The 27967-nt window shown below is 48.7% G+C and overlaps 1 protein-coding gene across 1 annotated transcript; it reads left to right on the top strand.

The window, feature by feature from the left end:
* The first annotated feature begins 263 nt into the window (after positions 1 to 263).
* On the top strand, positions 264 to 27967 carry PAK1 (p21 (RAC1) activated kinase 1). Its single transcript, XM_053456708.1, has 15 exons — positions 264 to 381; positions 12094 to 12303; positions 13892 to 13986; positions 14411 to 14558; positions 16151 to 16188; positions 17727 to 17834; positions 18065 to 18242; positions 19107 to 19170; positions 21822 to 21870; positions 22745 to 22857; positions 23267 to 23384; positions 23476 to 23575; positions 25687 to 25883; positions 26176 to 26313; positions 27557 to 27967. The coding sequence occupies exons 2-15, from the start codon at positions 12117 to 12119 to the stop codon at positions 27641 to 27643; spliced, it is 1620 nt and encodes a 539-aa protein (XP_053312683.1). The 5' UTR covers positions 264 to 381; positions 12094 to 12116; the 3' UTR covers positions 27644 to 27967.

The raw sequence follows: 27967 nt of genomic DNA, 5'->3' as shown, positions 1-27967 counted from the left end.
TGGGAGGGTAGTGGGCGTGGCTTGTCCCAGGTAACAGGCAGCGCTAGATGAAGCAGATCGCAATTGGAGGTGGTTTATTCAGTAGGCGGAGTTCACCCCTCCTGGATGGAAGGTGGTGGCTGGCGGTAGGTGGTGTCCTGATTGGGCACATGCATTGAAGGGGCGGATGGTTATGGCGCGAGGTTAGGAAGCGGTGAATGTGGTTGGCGGCAATGTTAGGTGGGCGTGGCTCCGGTCGGCTTTCGCTTCTCAGTGATCAGTATCGGTAAAGGAGGTAAGGAGTGGCCGGGTGTGGGGAGTAGTGTGTACGCGGACCGGTAACCCAAGGGAGGAAGCTCAGCCGGAGAGTGACAGAGCCTAGAGGAGCTGCACCTGAGCGAGGTGAGACCCGGGGACAGGCATATGTAATACGGGATCTGTCATATGCAAGGATCTACTGACTATCTTATATACAGGGATCTGCTGGGAGGGTGTAATATACAGGGATCTGCTGGTAGAGTGTATTATACAGGTGCCCCTATCAGTGTCTGACATACATGTTATATACGCTCTCAAAACTCACTTCTTCAGACACTACCTCTCACCCGTCACTGATACCCCCCCTACCTCTCACCCGTCACTGATACCCCCCCTACCTCTCACCCGTCACTGATACCCCCCCTACCTCTCACCCGTCACTGATACCCCCCACACTACCTCTCACCCGTCACTGATACCCCCCCACACACTACCTCTCACCCGTCACTGATACCCCACACACTACCTCTCACCCCTCACTGATATCCCCCCCACACTACCTCTCACCCGTCACTGATACCCCCACACTACCTCTCACCCGTCACTGATACCCCCCACACTACCTCTCACCCATCACTGATACCCCCCACACTACCTCTCACCCGTCACTGATACCCCCACACTACCTCTCACCCGTCACTGATACCCCCACACTACCTCTCACCCGTCACTGATACCCCCCACACTACCTCTCACCCGTCACTGATACCCCCCCACTACCTCTCACCCGTCACTGATACCCCCCACACTACCTCTCACCCATCACTGATACCCCCCACACTACCTCTCACCCGTCACTGATACCCCCCACGCTACCTCTCACCCGTCACTGATACCCCCCACACTACCTCTCACCCGTCACTGATACCCCCCACGCTACCTCTCACCCGTCACTGATACCCCCCACTACCTCTCACCCGTCACTGATACCCCCCCCACTACCTCTCACCCGTCACTGATACCCCCCCCACTACCTCTCACCCGTCACTGATACCCCCCACACTACCTCTCACCCATCACTGATACCCCCCACGCTACCTCTCACCCGTCACTGATACCCCCACACTACCTCTCACCCATCACTGATACCCCCCACACTACCTCTCACCCGTCACTGATACCCCCACACTACCTCTCACCCGTCACTGATACCCCCCCACACTACCTCTCACCCGTCACTGATACCCCCACACTACCTCTCACCCCATCACTGATACCCCCCCACTACCTCTCACCCGTCACTGATACCCCCACACTACCTCTCACCCGTCACTGATACCCCTCCACTACCTCTCACCCGTCACTGATACCCCCACACTACCTCTCACCCATCACTGATACCCCCCACACTACCTCTCACCCGTCACTGATACACCCCCACACTACCTCTCACCCGTCACTGATACCCCCCCACACTACCTCTCACCCGTCACTGATACCCCCCACACTACCTCTCACCCGTCACTGATACCCCCCACACTACCTCTCACCCGTCGCTGATACCCCCACTACCTCTCACCCATCAGTGATACCCCCCACACTACCTCTCACCCGTCACTGATACCCCCACTACCTCTCACCCGTCACTGATACCCCCCCTACCTCTCACCCGTCACTGATACCCCACACTACCTCTCACCCGTCACTGATACCCCCACACTACCTCTCACCCCTCACTGATATCCCCCCCACACTACCTCTCACCCCGTCACTGATACCCCCCACACTACCTCTCACCCGTCACTGATACCCCCCACACTACCTCTCACCCGTCACTGATACCCCCCTACCTCTCACCCGTCACTGATACCCCCCACACTACCTCTCACCCGTCACTGATACCCCCCACACTACCTCTCACCCGTCACTGATACCCCCCCACTACCTCTCACCCGTCACTGATACCCCACACACTACCTCTCACCCGTCACTGATACCCCCCACACTACCTCTCACCCGTCACTGATACCCCCACTACCTCTCACCCATCACTGATACCCCCCACACTACCTCTCACCCGTCACTGATACCCCCCACTACCTCTCACTCGTCACTGATACCCCCCACACTACCTCTCACCCGTCACTGATACCCCCCCACACTACCTCTCACCCGTCACTGATACCCCCCACACTACCTCTCACCCGTCACTGATACCCCCCACACTACCTCTCACCCGTCACTGATACCCCCCCACTACCTCTCACCCGTCACTGATACCCCCCACACTACCTCTCACCCATCACTGATACCCCCCACACTACCTCTCACCCATCACTGATACCCCCCCACTACCTCTCACCCCTCACTGATATCCCCCCCACACTACCTCTCACCCGTCACTGATACCCCCCCACTACCTCTCACCCATCACTGATACCCCCCCACTACCTCTCACCCATCACTGATACCCCCCCACTACCTCTCACCCGTCACTGATACCCCCCCTACCTCTCACCCATCAGTGATACCCCCACACTACCTCTCACCCGTCACTGATACCCCCACTACCTCTCACCCGTCACTGATACCCCCCCTACCTCTCACCCGTCACTGATACCCCACACTACCTCTCACCCGTCACTGATACCCCCACACTACCTCTCACCCCTCACTGATATCCCCCCCACACTACCTCTCACCCCGTCACTGATACCCCCCACACTACCTCTCACCCGTCACTGATACCCCCCACACTACCTCTCACCCGTCACTGATACCCCCCTACCTCTCACCCGTCACTGATACCCCCCACACTACCTCTCACCCGTCACTGATACCCCCCACACTACCTCTCACCCGTCACTGATACCCCCCACACTACCTCTCACCCGTCACTGATACCCCCACACTACCTCTCACCCGTCACTGATACCCCCACACTACCTCTCACCCGTCACTGATACCCCCACTACCTCTCACCCGTCACTGATACCCCCCACACTACCTCTCACCCGTCACTGATACCCCACACTACCTCTCACCCATCACTGATACCCCCCCTACCTCTCACCCGTCACTGATACCCCCCCCACTACCTCTCACCCATCACTGATACCCCCCCACTACCTCTCACCCATCACTGATACCCCCCCACTACCTCTCACCCATCACTGATACCCCCCCACTACCTCTCACCCGTCACTGATACCCCACACTACCTCTCACCCATCACTGATACCCCCCCTACCTCTCACCCGTCACTGATACCCCCCCACTACCTCTCACCCGTCACTGATACCCCCACACTACCTCTCACCCTGTCTCTGTGCGTTATGTTTGCCACCCCATTCCCTTTAGATTGTAAGCTTGCGAGCCGAGTCTCTCCACCTAACGTATCGGTTTGTCTCAGTCTGTCAGTTCTCATCTTGTCAGACCCCTTGAATTAATGTATAAGGGGGGGGATCCGCCGGCTGTGTGTTGGTTTATAGGGGGGGGATTCCCTCACTGTATTACCCTCTACCTCTTCTACTGGCAAGCTGTTCCATGTGTGTACAACTGGGATTATAAAGAGCTAATCACAGTGAAAATGGGTTGTATCCCGAAAGTTACTCAAAGACCTTGGAGGCAGAATGCGGCGTCGGGGGCTGGGAGCGGCTGAATGCGGGGATTCTGCCTCCGGAGTTAAGGTGAGGCCTCAGGTGTTGGCACCAGAACCGGGGCTTTCCAGGCGGCCCCCCGGGGTGATCTATAATAATTATAATTAATTATCATATAATAATTAATAGTAATATAATTCATAATAGTAATAATCATTTCTATCTTTTCATGGCCACAAAAATAGCTATTCTTATGGCCCTTGGGCCACTGTTTGGGCTTCTTCAACTGCCACGCAATGTGTGTCCGAGCTATGACATCACTCTACCCATCGCGCAAGTTACATGGCAGTTTGATGTCACAGGGCAGTCCCGCGTTGGAGACTGGCTCAGCAAATCGGGACAGTTGGCAGCTATGTTTGCCTTCGCGTGTAATCATTGGCCACCTTACGGAATGTCAGCAGCTCGTGCGAGACGCTCGTCCGCCCCGCTACGTGCTCAGCGCCCAGGTTCCGGGGTATGATGTCATACCCGTGTAAATAAAGATCAGGGATCCCCATGGTAACCGGCCCATGGTGTACTTGTTGCTCCCGTCCCACGGAATGCATGATATTTACTAAAGAAAAAAAAAATGTTTGCAAAATTGGGGAGATTCTGTAAAATTCCAACTGGAGCAGGGAATAAAAAAAAACTAAGAAAAAACAAAAAGAAAACCTACCCAAAACAACCAAAAATAAAGGGATTTCTCCAAAATTTCCCTAGGAAGAGCGATGCGGGGCGAGTCTGCGGCTGATCCCCTCTGCAAACATTCAGGGGCAGAAATCTCTCCACAATCCCTGCCTGCTGCCCAGAAGCATCATGGGAGGCAGAGGTGTACCTGAGACCTGTTATTCCACCCCTCCCCCGCCGCTTTATGGTCGGTCGGATCCCGCAATAATTATATAATCAGCAGATTTTCATAATGTTATGCTGGGAACTCTTTATTGACGCGCTTCTGTTTTTAGTTTTTTTTTGAAAGCAGTAAATGTTAAATAATTCTATTAAACTTTATATAGCGGGAGAAGTAGGATTTTATTAACTGTATAAATAAGATTTATTATACACAGTGCTGGAGGGGTTATATTACTGTATACAGTGCTGGCGGGTTATATTACTGTATACAGCGCTGGCGGGTTATATTACTGTATACAGCGCTGGGGGGTATATTACTGTATACAGCGCTGGGGGTTATATTACTATATACAGCGCTGGGGGTTATATTACTGTATACAGCGCTGGGGGTTATATTACTGTATACAGCGCTGGGGTTATATTATTGTATACAGTGCTGGGGTTATATTACTGTATACAGCGCTGGGGGTTATATTACTGTATACAGCGCTGGGGGGTTATATTACTGTATACAGCGCTGGGGGTTATATTATTGTATACAGCGCTGGGGGTTATATTACTGTATACAGTGCTGGCGGGTTATATTACTGTATACAGCGCTGGGGGGTATATTACTGTATACAGCGCTGGGGGTTATATTACTATATACAGCGCTGGGGGTTATATTACTGTATACAGCGCTGGGGGTTATATTACTGTATACAGCGCTGGGGTTATATTATTGTATACAGTGCTGGGGTTATATTACTGTATACAGCGCTGGGGGTTATATTACTGTATACAGCGCTGGGGGGTTATATTACTGTATACAGCGCTGGGGGTTATATTATTGTATACAGTGCTGGGGTTATATTACTGTATACAGCGCTGGGGGTTATATTACTGTATACAGCGCTGGGGGGTTATATTACTGTATACAGCGCTGGGGGGTTATATTACTGTATACAGCGCTGGGGGGTTATATTACTGTATACAGCGGGGGGTTATATTACTGTATACAGCGCTGGGGGGTTATATTACTGTATACAGCGCTGGGGGGTTATATTACTGTATACAGCGCTGGGGGTTATATTACTGTATACAGCACCGGGGGTTATATTACTGTATACAGCGCTGGGGGGGTTATATTACTGTATACAGCGCTGGGGGTTATATTACTGTATACAGTGCTGGGGGTTATATTACTGTATACAGCGCTGGGGGGTTATATTACTGTATACAGCACTGGGGGTTATTACTGTATACAGCGCTGGGGGTTATATTACTGTATACAGCGCTGGGGGTTATATTACTGTATACAGCGCTGGGGGGGTTATATTACTGTATACAGTGCTGGGGGGTTATATTACTGTATACAGTGCTGGGGGTTATATTACTCTATACAGTGCTGGGGGTTATATTACTGTATACAGCGCTGGGGGGTTATATTACTGTATACAGCGCTGGGGGGTTATATTACTGTATACAGCGCTGGGGGTTATATTACTGTATACAGTGCTGGGGGTTATATTACTGTATACAGCGCTGGGGGTTATATTACTGTATACAGCGCTGGGGGGTTATATTACTGTATACAGCGCTGGGGGTTATATTACTGTATACAGTGGCTGGGGGTATATTACTGTATACAGCGCTGGGGGTTATATTACTGTATACAGCGCTGGGGGTTATATTACTGTATACAGTGCTGGGGGTTATATTACTGTATACAGCACTGGGGGGGTTATATTACTGTATACAGCGCTGGGGGTTATATTACGGTATACAGCGCTGGGGGTTATATTACTGTATACAGCGCTGGGGGTTATATTACTGTATACAGCGCTGGGGGGTTATATTACTGTATACAGCGCTGGGGGGTTATATTACTGTATACAGCGCTGGGGGGTTATATTACTGTATACAGCGCTGGGGTTATATTGCTGTATACAGCGCTGGGGGGGTTATATTACTGTATACAGCGCTGGGGGGTTATATTACTGTATACAGTGCTGGGGTTATATTACTGTATACAGCGCTGGGGGTTATATTACTGTATACAGCGCTGGGGGTTATATTACTGTATACAGCGCTGGGGGGTTATATTACTGTATACTGCGCTGGGGGGTTATATTACTGTATACAGCGCTGGGGGGTTATATTACTGTATACAGCGCTGGGGGTTATATTACTGTATACAGCGCTGGGGGTTATATTACTGTATACAGCGCTGGGGGTTATATTACTGTATACAGCGCTGGGGGGTTATATTACTGTATACAGCGCTGGGGGGTTATATTACTGTATACAGCGCTGGGGGGGTTATATTACTGTATACAGTGCTGGGGGGTTATATTACTGTATACAGCGCTGGGGGGGTTATATTACTGTATACAGCGCTGGGGGTTATATTACTGTATACAGCGCTGGGGGGTTATATTACTGTATACAGCGCTGGGGGGATATATTACTGTATACAGTGCTGGGGGGTTATATTACTGTATACAGCGCTGGGGGGGTTATATTACTGTATACAGCGCTGGGGGGATATATTACTGTATACAGCGCTGGGGGTTATATTACTGTATACAGTGCTGGGGGTTATATTACTGTATACAGCGCTGGGGGGTTATATTACTGTATACAGCGCTGGGGGTTATATTACTGTATACAGTGCTGGGGATTATATTACTGTATACAGCGCTGGGGGGTTATATTACTGTATACAGCGCTGGGGGTTATATTACTGTATACAGCGCTGGGGGTTATATTACTGTATACAGTGCTGGGGGGTTATATTACTGTATACAGCGCTGGGGGTTATATTACTGTATACAGCACTGGGGGTTATATTACTGTATACAGTGCTGGGGGGTTATATTACTGTATACAGCGCTGGGGGTTATATTACTGTATACAGCGCTGGGGGTTATATTACTGTATACAGCGCTGGGGGGTTATATTCCTGTATACAGCGCTGGGGGTTATATTACTGTATACAGTGCTGGGGGTTATATTACTGTATACAGCGCTGGGGGGTTATTACTGTATACAGCGCTGGGGGGTTATATTACTGTATACAGCGCTGGGGGGATATATTACTGTATACAGCGCTGGGGGGTTATATTACTGTATACAGCGCTGGGGGGTTATATTACTGTATACAGCGCTGGGGGTTATATTACTGTATACAGCACTGGGGGGTATATTACTGTATACAGCGCTGGGGGTTATATTACTGTATACAGCGCTGGGGGTTATATTACTGTATACAGCGCTGGGGGGTTATATTACTGTATACAGCGCTGGGGGGGTTATGTTACTGCATACAGTGTTTAGGGAATCGGCCCCGTTGCCCCCCGCAGTGTGTGTGAGGGGCAGTCGGATGGATTCTGTGTTATGAAGCTGAGCGATAAATCCCCGAGCGTTTCCTCAATCAGCCGGCGTATTTATAGAGGAGAGGGATTGGCCGGAATCGGAGGGTCCGAGGCTGAGAGGGAAGGAAGTTTTACAAACAAAATAAATGACCCGCCTTTGGGAAACAAAGGGTTAAACCATTGATCGCTGGCATCAGGAGCTCCTGCGTTCTTCGGGGAGGAATAAACGGAAAGCCCCCGTTAATAATTAATCGTGTAAGAGGAAGCGCCGGGCAGATAAACAGCCCATCGCCCTTTCACCTGTTAGCTGTGTCTGCTGGCTTTCAGCGCCACTTAAGTCTCTTTCTTACGCGTCCGCAGGCTGTGCTTAGCATTAATGTACCCTTGTGATTTGCCCCCAGGCACCTGGGTACTCGTTAACAGCCCCGCTTACAGACCCCCGTTACTCGCTGATGGAGACTTGTCAGGAGGTAATTATATTCTGAATGGAGTCACCTGTATTCAAGCAGGGATTTCAGCTGTGATGTCGCAGGGAGAAGAAAGGGACGCTCGGATATCGTTAAACCAGAGAAGAACGTGAAGGGGTTGGGGGGAGGGGCATCAGGGATTTGGGGTTGAAGAGGGACTTGGCAAACTAAACCAGGAGAATTGGGTTTTTATGCATCAAATATTTAGCTCTTATGAAATAATTTGAGCATCGGGTGATGATATGGCAACAGAGCTCCCTGCCAATTGTCATGTTTCTATGAAAACCTGCGATTCACGCCGTCCGTTTCTGTCTTCGTTTTTTAAGGGATTTCTTCTACGTTTTCAGTCCCTTTTCAGTATATTAAAATTTTGAAGGTTAACCAAAAACGCTGTTATTTCCCCTAAATAGCAAATTTGCAGTCCCATATTTAAGGATCTGTACGTCGCGGTGTCCCTTTTATGGCTCTCAGCCTGCGTGGCACACCCCTGCTGGTTGGCGGATGCGCTCTTTCTCACTCCGCGTTCACCTACTAATGCCAGCAGTCACGCGGTGACCCAAACGGCAAATCCCGATCCAGAACCCGGACTTTAAATAACAGCCGTTTAACCCTCTGTGTACTAGAACAGTAAAAAAAAAAATTAGTTTACAATTTTAATTTAATTTTTTTTTCATGATTCATCATTTATTTAATATTTCTATTTATTTAGTTGGGTTTTTTTTTTATTTAAACGATCGGGTCCGATCCCCGGCGGGTCTGTAACCTCTCGGGTACCTGAAGACCGGAGGTATTGGTGGTGATGTCACCGCGAGAAAATGACAAAAATTGATCCAAATACTGGATTTATTTTTCAATTCTTTTTTCTGTTTTTATTTCTTGTTTTTATTCTCTGTTACGTTATAATTATAGTATTTTTTTTCAGTGTTCTTCCTGATTGGCTGCCTTTGGCATTACAAAGTTTGTATGGCTGCCCAAAATGCCCAACGCATGTTTGTTAATAAAAAAAAAAAAATAATAATAATAATAATACATTTTTTTTAGCAATAAATATCTTTTATATAGGATTTTTTTTATCTTCTACAGATAATTTTTAAGATTATTTGCAAAAATTGGAAAATAAAATTGCCTCTTCCCTTTATGGAAATACGTGTTTTTTGGGTTTTTTTTTTGTCCAGCATTATGATGATCCGTGATGTCACACAAGGTTTTAGGAGGTAAACAGTTGTGATGTTCCTGCTGGGCGATTTGGTGAAAAGTAGACAGAAAAAGGCTAGAAATTCCAAAAACGTCATTTTACGCCCATTTTCTTTCTGGGGCCGCGTTGGACTCTTCAGTAGCTCTCCCGGGTATACATTCAGCCGGGTCCGTCAGAATTGAGCCACACCACAATATCGTGGTCATTAAGCTCGTAGCTGGAAGGCGAGTCCCGTGAGATGTGTGTTGTTGCGTGATGTGTGTTGTTGCGTGATGTGTGTTGTTGCGTGATGTGTGTTGTTGCGTGATATGTGTGTTGTTGCGTGATATGTGTGTTGTTGCGTGATATATGTGTTCTTGCGTGATATATGTGTTCTCGCGTGATATATGTGTTCTCGCGTGATATATGTGTTCTCGCGTGCTATGTGTTCTCGCGTGATATATGTGTTCTTGCGTGCTATGTGTTCTTGCGTGATATATGTGTTCTTGCGTGATATATGTGTTCTTGCGTGATATATGTGTTCTTGCGTGATATATGTGTTCTCGCGTGATATGTGTTCTCGCGTGATATATGTGTTCTCGCGTGATATATGTGTTCTCGCGTGATATATGTGTTCTCGCGTGATATATGTGTTCTCGCGTGATATATGTGTTCTCGCGTGCTATGTGTGGTCTCGCGTGCTATGTGTGGTCTCGCGTGCTATGTGTGGTCTCGCGTGCTATGTGTTCTCGCGTGCTATGTGTTCTCGCGTGCTATGTGTTCTCGCGTGCTGTGTGTTCTCGCGTGCTGTGTGGTCTCGCGTGCTATGTGTTCTCGCGTGCTATGTGTTCTCGCGTGCTATGTGTTCTCGCGTGCTATGTGTTCTCGCGTGCTATGTGTTCTCGCGTGCTATGTGTTCTCGCGTGCTATGTGTTCTCGCGTGCTATGTGTTCTCGCGTGCTATGTGTTCTCGCGTGCTATGTGTTCTCGCGTGCTATGTGTTCTCGCGTGATATATGTGTTCTCGCGTGATATATGTGTTCTCGCGTGATATATGTGTTCTCGCGTGATATATGTGTTCTCGCGTGATATATGTGTTCTCACGTGATATGTGGTCTTGCGTGCTATGTGTGGTCTTGCGTGATATGTGTGGTCTTGCGTGATATGTGTGTTCTCGAGTGCTATGTGGTCTTGCGTGATATATGTGGTCTTGCGTGCTATGTGTTCTCGCGTGCTATGTGTTCTCGCGCGATATATGTGTTCTCGCGCGATATATGTGTTCTCGCGTGCTATGTGTGTTCTCGCGTGCTATATGTGTTCTCGCGTGCTATGTGTGTTCTCGCGTGCTATGTGTGTTCTCGCGTGCTATGTGTGTTCTCGCGTGCTATGTGTGTTCTCGCGTGCTATGTGTGTTCTCGCGTGATATGTGTGTTCTTGCGTGATATGTGTGTTCTTGCGTTGTGTGCTTGGAGGGCTGTTTGTGTAGAAGCGCGCCCCCCTCTTTTCTCGGGATGGGTTGTGGTGACAGCTGATGCACCCGGGGGCCGCAGGAAGCAGGTGATGATGCGATGCTCAAACACCCTGATGCCGCCGACTATTTAGATGCAAATGGTTGTCTTTAACCCCCCCCTTCCAGCGTATCCACCATCTGCCGACCCGCAGCCGCCGCCCGGGAGCATCGAGTGGGACTGATCCTCACCCACTCAGCCAGTCCTGTTTTATTAATGAGTTTCCTGCTTGGTGAATATTAGATGTTCTCCGGACCATTAAGGCAGAGTGTCCGGAACCGGAGGGATCTAGAACTCGCCTTCTACCCCCCCCTTTGCCTCTTTCTCTATGCTTCTCATCCCGCCAACTGTGTACCTCCGAGTCCTTTCCCCGTTCATCTTAAATTCGTGGATGGAATGGCTTTCGTGCCGCTGAGTTACCCCTCCTGATCCAGAGCATCTGTCGCGTCCCCCCGAATTCTACACTTTTATCAGGCTCAATCACCACACTGAGCTGATGCTTTATGGCGATGGTCTTCCTCCATAGACTTCCATTAATCAGAGGGTCAATATGTGACCCCATGTTCTGGCCTGGGGTGGGACCACCAAGTCGGCAGCAGCCCCTCTGCCCCATAACAGGGGTGCGAATCGCTCGATTGGCTCCCCATAGCACCGATCCTCAATGGAGAGATCGCTGAGCTCCCCAACTGGCCCATTAACACTATGGAGCACCGTATCGTCACAGCCTCCATAGTTCCCTCCTGCCCTGTGCTGTGCGTCCTTTAAAAAGGTATGATGTCATAGGAGGACGGAGGGGGTAGCACAGAAGGTAAATCCAGCGCTGATGTCACCTGTAACGATAACATTGTTCTCTCTGTCTCCGTAGCAATAAAGCTGGGATCGTTGAAGATGTCCGACGGCGTCTTGGAAGTGGAGGAAAAGCCCCCGGCCCCGCCCATGAGGATCACGAGCACGTTTATCGAGAGCAGCGCTAAAGACGAGGACGCGTTAAGCCATGGCTCCAAACCCCTACCCCCCAACCCCGGAGAAAAGAAAAGCCTCTTCCAGTCCCTCTTCCCCCGCACCGCCGATAAAGGTGACCTTTAATATTTATTAATGCCTTTTCCAGGGTCGTAAATATTCTGCGTTTCATAACGAAACAAAGTCGCCCCTCGGCTGCTTTTAACACGCGGCGGCGCGGAGGTGATAAATGCCATGACCAAAATGTCACAGCTCAACGTATAGGTCAAATAATGTACCCCGTGGGGGTTTATTCACTAAACGTGGAGTTGTAGCCCCAGGAAAGCATCTTAAAATACACCGTGCTGTGCTTACGAGATGAAACGCCCCGGTTAGTGTTTAGGCTCAGTAGAACAGCGCCTTTAAGGGGTTAATGCCTTTTTAGCGCTGTCAGCAGTGTGTCCGGCGTTCGCTCCGCGCATGTTTTGGGATTCCGTGGTACGGACGGGTTTGACGGAAACGTCTCCTGTCAGACGGAAGCCCGCGAAGCGTGACCTGCGTGAATATATTGAGCCGATAGAACCGGAACGTTCCCTCGCCACAGACCCGCATTTTAAACATACATTTTTTGTTTGTTTGTTTTTTTTTTGCCCAAATGGGAAAAAAACTAAAAAAAACTAAAAAAAAAAACCTGCCAATCACAGTGAATTCCCTCTAAATTGGCTTTTTTTGCCCTAGATAGACATTGGTTGGTAACAGACTATTATTAATATTATTATTAATTATTTTTATATTAATATTATTGTTATATTGTAATTAGTAATATAATACAAATAATAATATTGTTTTTATTAATATTATTTGTTAATAAAATAGTTTTGTTATCATTAGTATTATTATTATTGCTGTTATATTATTAATATTGTTATATTATAATTAATAATATATATATATTTTAATTATATTATTAATTATATTATTAATTATTATTATTATGGTCAGAAAAATTCCAAATATTTTTTTGAGATCTTCCAAAAAAGGATTCCTTCATTTATTTGGAAAGTACAGCTTGGCTGATAAAAGATGTCTAACATCCCTCCCAGCTATCCTGCTTTTTGCTAGACAGTCCCGATTTTGCCACTCTATCCCATGGCAATCTATGAATAGCTTAATGCCCCCTCCCCCCCCAATGAATAAATATATCGGTTCGCCTGATAAAGTTAAAGCTGTTTTACAAGATTTTTTTCTTTAAAGAAAATCTGCCTGACCTCCTGGGGAGGAAAAATATATCCCAATCCCTGGCACTCAAAGAGTTAAGTTGTTTTTAAATCACTTTCGCTGCTTTGTCCTTGACATTTTCATTAATTTTTGAAGCCAAAACAGTGTCAATTTTTAAAGATAAAGATTTGGAGCCGATGTACATAAAACGGGGTTTATTTCCGTTAAATATAATCTCGTTTTGGGGTTCGTTCATTCACAGATAGTTTTTAATTATTTACATTTCTTAAATAATTTTTTCTAAAATAAGAAATGTAACTAATTAAAAATCTATCTCTTATTTTATATGCATGATTTTTTTATATAGCGCGTGCACTGAGCAGGCCGTGTTATTATTACGCGCATGTTGGAGAACGTATTGCCGCCCCCGCCGCCGCCCCCCCAGTAGAACTTGTTATTTTTTCATTGCGTTCTGACCTTTTTTGTCCCGTTTTGTTTTCCTGCAGTTATTAAAAAGTCTGCTAAGCTGGAAATCTCGCTTCCCTCGGATTTCGAGCACACGATTCACGTTGGTTTCGACTCGGTCACCGGGGAGTTCACGGTACGAGGAATTCTGTCAACTTATACCCTCAAAAATGAGTTACCATCCTTCCTTTAACGGGCAGATCGGCCCCCATCCGGCCCCCGTCTAGTCGCCCGTTTCTCCTGCTGTAAAGACTCAAACCTTAATCAGTCGTTGGTCTCGTCTTAGATTCAGGAGCCGTATGCCTATCCCATGCATGTTTAATCCCCTCACTGTATTACCCTCTACCACCTCTGCTGGGAGGCTGCACCACTTAAAAATAACGTGTATAGAAACAGCAGGAAAGGGCTTTATAAATTAAACGTAAATTATTTTTCTTCTAGATGCCTCACTTAGTTATAACGTAGAAAAATGTGTAAAGTTCTGTTTCTATGACCTCAAAGGTCTCTCGGTCAGATAAAGGAAGAGGCCTCTGAGGTCTCACGTTCGCTCTGTCTCGCAGGGTATGCCGGAGCAGTGGGCCAGCTTACTGCAGACGTCCAACATCACAAAATCTGAGCAGAAGAAGAACCCGCAGGCCGTGCTGGACGTGCTGGAATTCTACAATTCCAAGAAAACCTCAAACAGCCAGAAATACATGAGCTTCACAGGTAATCGCAGTAATAACACCTGTCTGCCCCGCCAGTCCCTACACCCACTGCCCGCCAGCTGGACCTTCCCTCCGCTCCTTCATAAAATCTCCTGTCCCGTTTCTGCTGGGAGGCCTTTTGGCCTAAAGAGGATCTCCCGCCATTTCTTATCCCTGATATCAGATGAAAAATAAACTTTTCTTTTTTACCCCAGTTGTAGTTTTTTTGCCCCCATAATATAATGTTCTCAGGCGGCTGCGTATCAGCCGTTTTTTTTTTTTATTATTATTTTTCTGGCTTTTAAGACTCTTTCGGTTCTTTGCCTTTAAGAGCCCCGCGTTTCATAGCGAGGGATCCCCGCAGTAACCGTGTGATCCGTAGGATCGTGTTCATTTGTTTCTTGGTGGAGACTTCAGTGACCTCTGTCAGCACTTTCTGAACTCTGCCCAGATATTCGCGATAAGCTGCCAGGCTTTGTGCTTTTTACAAGGCAAGCAATAAACGCTGATTGTTTCCGATATGAGTCACGAGCGCCGTCCGGATCCGCTCCCCGGCTGTGTTTTGGCCGTGCCTGCGTTGTTTGGAGTCGCCGGCCTTCAGATAACTGGCTGCTGCTTCCATTACTCATCCTGGCTCAGATTAGTAAGGGTTGGCTTCCCTCCAAACATAATCCTCCTACCTTTTCTTTAATATTACGTTATGTACAGTTTATGCAAATTCCCCTCCGTTTCCCATGATCCCTCAGTGCAGACTGCATCGGAATCCTCCTGTCAGCCCGAGCAGGAAGTTGGAAGCCGCTTCCTGTTCTCTCCCTCCCGTCAGCCCGAGCAGGAAGTTGGAAGCCGCTTCCTGTTCTCTTCCTCCCGTCAGCCCGAGCAGGAAGTTGTAAGCAGATTCCTGTTCTCTCCCTCCCGTCAGCCCGAGCAGGAAGTTGGAAGCCGCTTCCTGTTCTCTCCCGTCAGCCCGAGCAGGAAGTTGGAAGCCGCTTCCTGTTCTCTCCCCGCGTTGTTTTAGCGGTTGGCGCAAGAGTCTCTAGCGCTAGAGATCATTTCCAGCCGCGCAGGTCCCTCCGTAACGCTGTTATCACAGATATCTCAGGGCGACGGGCGATTTATACCCTGTGTCGGGGTGAAAAATGGTGCTGGTACCCATAAGGGCCATGGGAGCCCCCAGATCCCCCCAGGTCTTTTTCCTTGGGGAGGTCGGGCTCCTTGAAGGGATGTGCGACCCCCTTCCTCGGGAGGGCCAGATGTTCTATCTGTTGGTCACGTGAGGGGCGTTTTCTGCACCAATTAGGAGGCAGCGGTAACAGACCCTGGAAACCAGGGGCATGAAGCCTTTGGCCCCCCTAATTGCCCCGTGTTGCCCTTTCTGATTGCAGCCTTTAGTATACGACTATAACAGGGCGTGTCTAAATTACAACCAATGAGGAGTGAGCAGCGTGCAGATTCTCTCATTGGCTGTACACAGTCCTGCGCTTCCTTACATTAATTTCCAGAGCTCCTGTAGTTAACCCCTTATATACGCACTGCTTAGAATTCTTTGTCTCATTGACCGCGTTCTGGTTGTGTATATTTATTCCCCGGTGATGATTCTCTGTCTCTTCCTCGCAGATAACTCGCAGGACGTCTATAACTCAACAGTGAACTCGGTAAGCGTCAATATATACAGAATTACTAAAAATCTTCCTACGAGATGTGATTTAATACATCATGATGTATGTCGTGTATGGAATGCCGTAGAGTCAGGGTTACCGGGGCTGCTACATTGTATCCGCTCTGCTGGAGGGGGGGCTGCCGGGGCTGCTACATTGTATCCGCTCTGCTGGGAGCGGAGGCTGCCGGGGCTGCTACATTGTATCCGCTCTGCTGGGAGCGGAGACTGCCGGGGCTGCTACATTGTATCCGGTCTGCTGGAGGGGAAGCTGCCGAGGCTGCTACATTGTATCCGCTCTGCTGGGAGGGGAGGCTGCCGGGGGCTGCTACGTTGTATCCGCTCTGCTGGGAGGGAGGCTGCCGGGGCTGCTACGTTGTATCCGCTCTGCTGGGAGGGAGGCTGCCGGGGCTGCTACGTTGTATCCGGTCTGCTGGGAGGGGGGGCTGCCGAGGCTGCTACATTGTATCCGGTCTGCTGGAGGGGGGGCTGCTACGTTGTATCCGCTCTGCTGGGAGCGGAGGCTGCCGGGGCTGCTACATTGTATCCGGTCTGCTGGGAGCGGAGGCTGCCGGGGCTGCTACATTGTATCCGGTCTGCTGGGAGCGGAGGCTGCCGGGGCTGCTACATTGTATCCGCTCTGCTGGGAGCGGAGACTGCCGGGGCTGCTACATTGTATCCGGTCTGCTGGAGGGGAAGCTGCCGAGGCTGCTACATTGTATCCGCTCTGCTGGGAGGGGAGGCTGCCAGGGGCTGCTATGTTGTATCCGCTCTGCTGGGAGGGAGGCTGCCGGGGCTGCTACGTTGTATCCGGTCTGCTGGGATGGGAGGCTGCCGGGGCTGCTACGTTGTATCCGGTCTGCTGGAGGGGAGGCTGCCGGGGCTGCTACGTTGTATCCGGTCTGCTGGGAGCGGAGGCTGCCGGGGCTGCTACGTTGTATCCGGTCTGCTGGGAGCGGAGGCTGCCGGGGGCTGCTACGTTGTATCCGGTCTGCTGGGAGCGGAGGCTGCCGGGGCTGCTACGTTGTATCCGGTCTGCTGGGAGCGGAGGCTGCCGGGGCTGCTACGCTGTATCCGGTCTGCTCAAATCTGCTGTCTTCGGCACCCGACTTGACCTATAAAATAATAAAGGGGTCAAGCCAGTGAAACACCGCTTGAAGCCCAATGTATAGAAGGGACCATTGGAGCGGGCAACAATCACACCATGCGCAACTTAATGCCCCCCCGCCCCGTGGATTACCCTCCTTTTTTGAAAATGAAAGAGTTAAAGGGACCCTTCCATACATATGATAGCAGAGCGGCCCCTTTAGATTTCCACATGGAAGGGTTCTGCAGAATACCCCCATTTCCCTACCCCCAGCTCCTTGTATTCTCGGATATACCTGCCCCTGGGCCGCCGCAGGTTCTAGACTCCCCCCCCATGCAGATACGCGGAAAGCGCTCGCGTTAATCGGTGGCAAAAATGATCCGACGGGGGGCCTCTTATAAGGACGGATTTAATATTTGCGGGTGTTTTACGTTCCGTCTTCCATGCAGAGAGTGAAGTCCGTGCTGGAAGTTCCCACGGTCCCTCCTGTGTCTGAATACGAGGACGACGCTTCCCCTCCTCCTATCATCGCCCCCCGTCCAGAGCATACGAAATCGGTGAGTTTAAAGCAGAAATGCCTTCCAAAATCTTGGGTCATAACCCTGTGCTGTACTTATTTTTGTAAGGAAGTTTTACTTTAGTGAGAGGGTGGTAGAAAAGTGGAACAGCCTCCCAGCATGGGTGGTAGAAGCTAATAAAGTGGGGGCATTTGAAGCAGGAAAAACAGGCAGACTCGAGGAAGACTCTGTGATATCTAGCAGCTATTATCGGTATCCTCGTGTTGCAGATATGCACCCGGTCTGTGATTGAGCCGCTGCCGCCTCCGCCTGTTAAAGACGAGGTGACCGCGCCGGCCCCTGAGCCGTCAGAAAACGACTCGCCGCGCGTCCAAGCGCCGGCAAAGAGCGCCGAAAAGCTGAAGAAAAAGCCCAAGATGACGGACGAGGAGATCCTGGTGAAGCTGCGTATGTATCGCCGGCCGTTACGGAACGTGTTCTGCTAGGTACCCCCCCCCGGCAGGTATGGGGGTAATTATCAAATTCACGTGGGGGGGTTAGAGATAAACCAGGATGCTACAAGTCATCTGCACCACCCACACGAATATTATTACTGTATATCGATAAATGTATAGCGCCACCATATTCCGCAGCGCTGTACAACGGGTAGGGAATCCGGGATACACGAGTGCCGAGTAGTTTGTGTATCAAGAACAGAACGCGCCGCATTCAAAAGAACTTACAATCTATTTTTTTTATTCCAATTTCTTCACATTTTTTTTTATTATTTTTTTCTTTTTTTAGCTCCATGTAGCGGAATAGCAGATTATTTTTTTTTTCGTACCGTGTGCTAGGTTTTAATCCGTAGACAGTTCAGCCTTTTATTTTAAGAAAGAAAGAAAGAAAGAGAGAAAAAAACACTCCTTGTTTTTTTTTTGTTTTGTTTTTTTTACAGTTTATTTTACTGTAAATTACTTTTGTGCCCGGGATTCGGCCCCCTTCTTTACCCTTTGTTTAAATACCCATTTTTAATTATTTCCTTAGGATAGCTTTATGCACATGTCGAGCTTTCTTGAGTTTGCTTAAAATACTCCCACTGGAAGTCTGTTCCAGGCATCTACTACCCTTTCTGTAAAGGATAATACAGTGAGGGTATTAAACATGCATGGGACAGGCATACGGCTCCTGAATCTAAGACGAGACCAACGACTGATTAAGGTTTGAGTCTTTACAGCAGGAGAAACGGGCGACTAGACGGGGGCCGGATGGGGGCCGATCTGCCGGCGGGTTCTATGTTCCTAATGCAATGTTTGTTTGTTTTTTTTCTTTTAGGAAGTATTGTAAGCATAGGGGACCCGAAAAAGAAGTACACGCGGTTCGAAAAGATCGGTCAGGGGTAAGAACTGATTCTGTCCGCATAGACGCTCTAATCTCAGAACCCTTTAACCCTTTGAGTGATGCAGGCGAGAGCAGAGCGTAGACTCGGAATGGAGCGCTCGATGGGATTTATAACGGCTTATAATGCTTGGCTTGTATAGTTGGCCGTTCTCTCAGCAGCCGGACTTGAAAGGGTTAATAGCGGATACTCCGTTGAGCCAGGGAAACGAACGAAAGAAACATTTAAATAAAGGAGTATTTTATGAACTAATTTTATAAAAAGACGTACATTGTTCCAGCGTTCCCGCGAAGGTGATCAGTTCGGCACTGAGGTGGTTAAATGCACTCAGCAGGACGGACCGAACCGGTCCTCTATGCCTCATCTAATAGGCTGCTGCCGGCTGGCCGAGCGTCATGAGATTTGTAATTCTAAAATGACCGTAAAGCGGTAAAATCCGGATGATGTCAGAAGCAGGGGTTTTTGTCGCTGCTCGGTATGGAGACACGGCAGATTAAAGGGGCATTTTCCCCTAGGGAGGGGGGGGAGAGGGGCAGTTAACCGTGATAAATGAAACCGCCAGCATCTGTTTGGCGCTGCCCAGAGAAGCAGGCAGGAGATCGTATGTCTGGGAAACAAAGTCTCCTTTTATTTCTGCCGACACCTATAATTAATCAGGAACGCTCTCCCGTTACTAAGCCGTTTCCGCGGCGAGCCTTTGTGTTTTACCCCTATGAAGGAGGTGAGATGGGGGGGGCAGGGGGTAGTAGATACAGTGAGGGCATAATAGTAATCCCTGTATGCATGAAATATCATATTCAGAGAGTGTCTTACTTTCTGTTGTCAGACTGTGTACGGGGCGCCGGCAAATTGTTTTATATAGCGCCATCATGTTCTGCAGCGCTGTACAACGGGATCACGGTTGTTTTTGTACTCGTAGCCCCGGAAGAGTTGTACCACAGTTCTTCGCTGTATTTGGAGTTGGTGATTTCCCCGACTCAACTCCTTTTAAGATTAAACAATAGGTTTATTTTTCCCAAATGCGTAACTTTGCATTCATCAACATTAAATTCGCTATATGGCTGCCCAGTCCTCCGATTCGCGGAGATCTCCACGCAGAGAAGCAACTTTATTATGTTACCTAACTCTGTGTCGTCTGCAAACGCCAATAACTGAGTTTTAATGCCTACGGCAAGATCTTTGACCCCTTCGTGCGACAGGATGTAGTATTACGTCATGTACAACGTGCTCAGGATAACAGAGGATGTGATGTAATCCTATGGTTTTTGCACCGGCGAGGACGTTTCCCGGCCAGTGTGCAGGAGGTCAGGGTGTCCTTCGATAGTTTGGAGTCTCCCAAGTCGTCGGGAGCCGACATCGCTAGTTTCCTGCTGACCAATCCAACATGTCGCCGGAATATCGGTGTGTTCGGACATTCTCTGCCGGCTGCGTCCGTCCTGACAACGCCAGAAACAATATTAAGTGGATCGGTCCAGACCCTCCTGAAACCTCTATGATCAGCAGCAGTGGAGATCAAAGTGAATAGAGGGAGGAACGGTGTCTTAAAAATACTTAGAACAAAAAAAATAATTTAAAATAGTGTTAAAATAATAAAAAGGGGCGTCATGGTTGCAGAAACCTATTTCTTTCGATTTTTAGGGCCTGCTCAGACGTAAAGTTAAATTCAGCTAAAGAGGAGAAACTCCAATTAACTCCAATTAACGTCTTCCATGGGTTTGAGGGCTCGGCAGGGACAGCTAATTAATTAATTATCCTGTCTAATGACCCCCCCCCCCGAGCGTTAATTATCTCCGTAACGGGTCCCGGTGGAAACGGCTCTGGGGGTTTCTCCTCTCGTTCTTCCATGAAGGTAGATTAGATTAAAGCCCTCGCCCGCAGGCGCTCAGAATACCTTAACGACGCATTATTAACGCCGATGAGTTTGAATGCCCCGCCTGAGCTGGTTTTTGCCCCCCCGGGGACATTAGTGCTCGTCCCCCGGGCGCGAGGAATGCCTCTGTCTCGATGAACGACATGAAAGTCTCTCTTTGTCTCCGGTCATCAAACGCTGGCAGAAGATCAGAGGGACCTTCGCCCGCCGGGTCACGGGACGCAGCCTGCGCAGGTTCATCCAGAGAAGCTTCTAACGCCGTGCGATCTCATTCGCCGATAACTCGGCTGCTTCAGGCGCGGACATTCTCGTTTTAAATTGATTACCGTGATAAAGTTACGGACGCCGCTGGAAGCTCGCCTCATTGGTCACGCGGATTTGATTGACGGCTTGCTATCGCAGCCTTTACCATAGCCAAGTGCATTGATTATGGAAGCTGAGGCCGGTGGCAGCCTGTGGCAAAGCCAGCATTATCTGATCGACTTCCTGAAGTTCTCAGCAACTTAACAATGGAGGAGAAAGAAATAATTTGCATTATTATTCCCCAATATCCTGTTAGAACATTATATATATTTATATTATATTATATTTTCCACGTCTTGTATTCTGAAGGAATAAACAAGCAGGGATCTAACGCTTGTCCTCTTGTTGAGCGGGCGCTGAGGGTTTCCAAGGGAACGGGATACAGTTTTTTTTTTGTTTTTTTTTTTAATCTCCAAAGCTTTATTCAAGACCCATTTACATTAACCCTTCGTGCTAACCTCTTTCTTCTGTCTATCAGAGCGTCTGGGACGGTGTACATTGCTGTGGATGTAGCGACAGGCCAAGAGGTGAGAACCCTTTACGTGACTTTCGTATATAACGATTGTAACGATGGAGGACGCCGATGTCCAGAATATCACCGATTCTTATGTTGGTTTAATAACCATGTTCTACATTCTTTCCACTTAATAAAAAGTGCATTTTATGCAAATTCCCCTCAGTTTTCCATATCAGAATACTTCCGTCAGCCTGAACAGGAAGTTGGAAGCCGCATCCTGTTCTCTCCCATCAGCTCGAACAGGAAGTTGGAAGCCGCTTCCTGTTCTCTCCCTCCCGTCAGCCAGAGCAGGAAGTTGGAAGCCGCTTCCTGTTCTCTCCTTCCTGTCAGCCCGAGCAGGAAGTTGGAAGTTGCTTCCTGTTCTCTCCTTCCCCTCAGCCCGAGCAGGAAGTTGGAAGCTGCTTCCTGTTCCCTCCCTCCCCATCAGCCCAAGCAGGAAGTTGGAAGCCGCTTCCTGTTCCCTCCCTCCCCATCAGCCCAAGCAGGAAGTTGGAAGCCGCTTCCTGTTCCCTCCCTCCCCATCAGCCCGAGCAGGAAGTTGGAAGCCGCTTCCTGTTCTCTCCCCGCGTTGTTTTAGTGCACGGCGCATGAGCCTCTAGCGCTAGAGATTGTTTCCAGCCGCGCAGGTCGCTCCGTTACGCTATTATCACAGATATCTCAGGGTGGCGGGAAATTTATACCCTGTGACGGGGCAGCAAGATGGCGGCTTCTGCATACAGCACTGCCGGGTGTAACTTTTACATTAATACTTTAATCCTGATGCCGTTCCTTTCGTCGTGTTTCCCCGCGTAGTTCGTCCTTCTTCGGGATTGTAGAATTTTACAGCTTGTGTATCCGGCCCTTTGGACTTCACGTAGATTATTTCCTCCTCTTCCCACGTTCAGGTGGCCATTAAACAGATGAACCTCCAGCAGCAGCCGAAGAAAGAGCTAATTATTAACGAGATCCTGGTGATGAGGGAAAACAAGAATCCCAACATCGTCAATTACCTGGACAGGTGAGAGGGATTTATCTCGCTGACGGCGTAATATCCGCCTTCCGCAGATTAACCTTAAAAGAGCAGAAATCGTGATTTATAACGCGCCGTCGCGATAAGGATCCTGGGATTTATGGGGTTCTGCTGTCTGATAATCTCCGGCTGATGTCATGATTTGTGGAGGAACTTGTGCTTGCGCTCTATTACATCGTATACGCGTTAGGGACTTAAAGGGGAATCTATGAATTCTTCCGCCATGTTCATAGACGGCCATTTTGAAACGGCGGATTCATGGCGGTTTACGCCATAGGCGCCGATGTGTCGTGTAAGTGGCCCCTGACGTGCTAACGGTCCAGTGAGTGAGCCCTGAGTGTGCTTGTGTGAAGACTCATCCGGTTCTGCCGCACTCTCTCTCTCTGGCGTCTTCCAGTTACCTGGTCGGGGACGAGCTGTGGGTGGTCATGGAGTACCTGGCTGGCGGATCTCTCACCGATGTTGTCACGCAGACCTGCATGGACGAAGGGCAGATAGCAGCCGTGTGCCGAGAGGTAATGAGCTAGCTCGGGGGCCGGTACGGACAGTGGACGTTTGGGATCTGAGATCTCAGGTTTACCTCTCCCTGTCCTTCTCCGTCTCCAGTGTCTTCAGGCTTTGGAATTTCTGCATTTAAACCAAGTTATCCATCGAGATATCAAGAGCGACAACATCCTGCTGGGAATGGACGGCTCCGTGAAGCTTAGTAAGTAACTGAAAATATCTGCGTCTCTAGGAATAACATTTAAATACGGGGACTGTCGCCCCAAAAATCACCCAGCCCGGACTCCCTGACTAATGAAAGTCTATGGAGGAACGGACTTCATTAGCATCGCCATAAAGCATCAGCTCAGTGTGGTGTTTGAGCCGGGAAAGTCCCCCAAAATATCACATGACTGACAGCAACGGCGGCTCCAGGGCTGCAGATAAAGGGGGGGTTATTGGGGAGAATGAGATAAAACCAGGTTTATTACTGTATACAGCGCTGGGGGTTATATTACTGTATACAGCGCTGGGGGGTTATATTACTGTATACAGCGCTGGGGGGTTATATTACTGTATACAGCGCTGGGGGGTTATATTACTGTATACAGCGCTGGGGGGGTTATATTACTGTATACAGCGCTGGGGGGGTTATATTACTGTATACAGCGCTATGGGGTTATATTACTGTATACAGCGCTGGGGGGTTATATTACTGTATACACCGCTGGGGAGGTTATATTACTGTATACAGCGCTGGGGAGGTTATATTACTGTATACAGCGCTGGGGGGTTATATTACTGTATACAGCGCTGGGGGGTTATATTACTGTATACAGCGCTGGAGGTTATATTACTGTATACAGCGCTGGGGGTTATATTACTGTATACAGCACTGGGGGTTATATTACTGTATACAGCGCTGGGGGGGTTATATTACTGTATACAGCGCTGGGGGGTTATATTACTGTATACAGCGTTGGGGTTATCTTACTGTATACAGCGCTGGGGGGTTATATTACTGTATACAGCACTGGGGGTTATATTACTGTATACAGTGCTGGGGGTTATATTACTGTATACAGTGCTGGGGTTATATTACTGTATACAGTGCTGGGGGTTATATTACTGTATACAGTGCTGGGGGGTTATATTACTGTATACAGCGCTGGGGGTTATATTACTGTATACAGCGCGGGGGTTATATTACTGTATACAGCGCTGGGGGGTTATATTACTGTATACAGCGCTGGGGGGTTATATTACTGTATACAGCGCTGGGGGTTATGTTACTGTATACAGTGCTGGGGGTTATATTACTGTATACAGCGCTTGGGGTTATATTACTGTATACAGTGCTGGGGGTTATATTACTGTATACAGCGCTGGGGGTTATGTTACTGTATACAGCGCTGGGGGTTATGTTACTGTATACAGCGCTGGGGGTTATATTACTGTATACAGCGCTGGGGTTATATTACTGTATACAGTGCTGGGGGGTTATATTACTGTATACAGCGCTGGGGGTTATATTACTGTATATAGTGCTGGGGGGTTATATTACTGGTATACAGCGCTGGGGGGTTATATTACTGTATACAGCGCTGGGGGGTTATATTACTGTTATACAGCACTGGGGGTTCTATTACTGTATAACAGCGCTGGGGGTTATAGTTACTGTATACAGCGCTGGGGGGTTATATTACTGTATACAGCGCTGGGGGTTATATTACTGTATACAGCACTGGGGGTTATATTACTGTATACAGCGCTGGGGGGTTATATTACTGTATACAGCGCTGGGGGTTATATTACTGTATACAGCACTGGGGGTTATATACTGTATACAGCGCTGGGGGGTTATATTACTGTATTCAGCGCTGGGGGTTATATTACTGTATACAGCGCTGGGGGGTTTATATTACTGTATACAGCGCTGGGGGGTTATATTACCTGTATACAGCGCTGGGGGGTTATATTACTGTATACAGCGCGGGGGGGTTTTATATACTGTATACAGCGCTGGGGGTTATATTACTGTATACAGGGGAGGGTTTATATTACTGTATACAGTGCTGGGGGGTTATATTACTGTATACAGTGCTGGGGGTTATATTACTGTATACAGCGCTGGGGGTTATATTACTGTATACAGCGCGGGGGGTTATATTATATATATATATATTATATGGTACATTTGGAAATAATAACGATGATAAAAGCTGCCGCCGCTGCTCTTGTGTTTGGCCTTCGGAACGCTCTATGTTCTAAGGTTCTAGGCCTGAGTGGTGCAGGTAATTCCCGCACTCCGTGTAACGCGTTCACTCTTTGCAGCGGACTTTGGGTTCTGCGCGCAGATTACGCCGGAGGAGAGTAAGCGCAGTACCATGGTGGGCACCCCTTACTGGATGGCTCCCGAGGTGGTGACGCGGAAAGCTTACGGCCCGAAAGTAGACGTCTGGTCTCTGGGAATCATGGCCATCGAAATGGTGGAAGGAGAACCTCCGTACTTGAATGAGAACCCTCTGCGGGTAAGGTCAAGTTATGTTCCAAAAACTACTGAGACTGTAGTAAATAAGTGGAGCAGCCTCCCAGCGGAAGTGGTAGAGGGGATAGGCTATCCTAATTATCTGTGACTCAAAACGTTATAAGGCTTGCAGTTTGAGATGTGATCAGGTAAGCTTTCACTCGCTTTCTGTCTTGTTGTCTGTGTTTGTTGTGGGGCTGGGTATGAAAATGTCCTGCTCGGCACAGATAAAGAGCTCTAAACCTGAGCGTCTCGTAGAGCTCGCCGTTTAAAGCAAACGTCTTTCCTTCGCCCAGGCTCTTTATCTGATCGCTACAAACGGCACCCCGGAGCTCCAGAAGCCGGAGCGGCAGTCGCCCACGTTCAGAGATTTCCTCAACCGCTGTCTCGAGATGGATGTGGAAAGGAGAGGCTCGGCCAAGGACCTCCTGCAGGTGTGTGAGAGGGGAACGTAAGGGAGTTTTACTTTGCCGAGAGGGTGGTAGATGAGTGGAACAGCCTCCCAGCAGAAGTGGTAGAGGCTAATACAGTGAGGGGATTTAAACATGCATGGGATAGGCGTATTGCCGGGGGCCAGATGGGACTCGATTGAGGGGGTTTGTTGAGTTCCCGTTGACATTGTTCCTTCGGCACGCCAGATACCGGGATATGAGCAGGTGGCATCTCCCCCGGCAGCGGCCAGACACCCGGCAGACTGAAACGTGACCGCTGTGATTGGCAAAGTATTCAGCGTGAACAGACGCTCTGACATCATGCCTTAAAAATAGAGCGCTCTCGGGATGTGCGAAAAGATTTCAGCGAAGGAGGTTTCTGAGTTGTATGAATTTAAGGCTTGTGGGGCAAGAAAGACTTTGATTGCCTGACTTGTGGGATGTAACTCCCATGGCCCTCAGCCAGCACTTTGCCCTGGTGTTATTTTGGTGAGTTGAGAAGGGTAGGAGTAGCAGTTTGTTTTAACTGGAGAACTCTAGAGAGACCGAATCATAGTGTGCGGAGCGGAGCGGAGGTAGAAAAGAGCGGAAGTCAGAAGAAAAAGTAGAGGAAAGGGGGAGAGAAGAAAGAGAGAGAAGAGGGCTGAAGGAAAAACCAAAGAGAGGGAGAGCAAGATGGAGATAGAGAAGGGGGATGGAGAGAAGGGGAGATATGGAGAGGGAAGAAAGATGAGAGAGGGAGTGAAGGAGAGAGAGACTAAAGGGAGAATAGAGAGGGAAACAAATAATAGGGTAAAGAGAGTGTCGGGGCGAAGGATGGAAATGGGGCGTTGGGTTTATATATCTTTATTTTGGGTTTAAATGTCTTTATTTTGGGTTTAAGTGTCTTTATTTTGGGTTTATATAACTAACTGGATATGTTTGAAGAGCAACTCTGATTTCACAAATCTAAAACTAGACAAAGTTTTACTTTACTGAGAGGGTGCTGGGTATGTTGAACAGCCTCCCAGCAGAAGTGGTAGAGGGTAATACAGTGAGGGTATTAAACATGCATGGGATAGACATACGGCTCCTGAATCTAAGACAAGACCAAGGTTTGCTGAAACATTCCATTCGTTGCCATGGTTATTGCACCACTGGTAAAACGTTAGCCCGGTCGCTGCCGGTTTTGGCTGATCCGGTGAACCCATCTTATTACGACGCATTTCACATTAACCCTTTGTGTTTATCCCACCTCTCCCCGCAGCACCCATTCCTGAAGGTTGCCAAACCTCTCTCCAGCCTGACGCCGCTGATAATCGCAGCAAAGGAAGCCGTGAAGAACAACCCCTAAAATGAGGAGCCAGTTTACCCCGGGGGACACTTTTTTTCCCCCTTTTTAAAATAATTGGAGTGATTGAGCCCTCTGAGACCTCCCTCTTTGACCTCGTCTTCAGGCTGCTGGGCACCAGGGACCAGGATCGCCAGTGCCATCGATGCTAGTGTTAGCCCTTTAGGAGTCGCATGTTCGCTCCTCGTGGGAGGGGCTAAACTACAGACTTTTTACAAACACCCCTTAGGGGACAAATAGAACATTTTTGTGTTTTGATTGAATATTTTTAAATACTTTTGGAACCTTCGGCGTTCTGAATAAATGAAAACAATTTGTTCTCGTGTC

This window comes from Spea bombifrons, chromosome 2 (assembly GCF_027358695.1).
Source record: "Spea bombifrons isolate aSpeBom1 chromosome 2, aSpeBom1.2.pri, whole genome shotgun sequence".
NCBI lineage: Eukaryota > Metazoa > Chordata > Amphibia > Anura > Pelobatidae > Spea > Spea bombifrons.
Note: the sequence above shows the minus strand (reverse complement) of the source record. Positions and strands in the feature narration are given on the sequence as shown.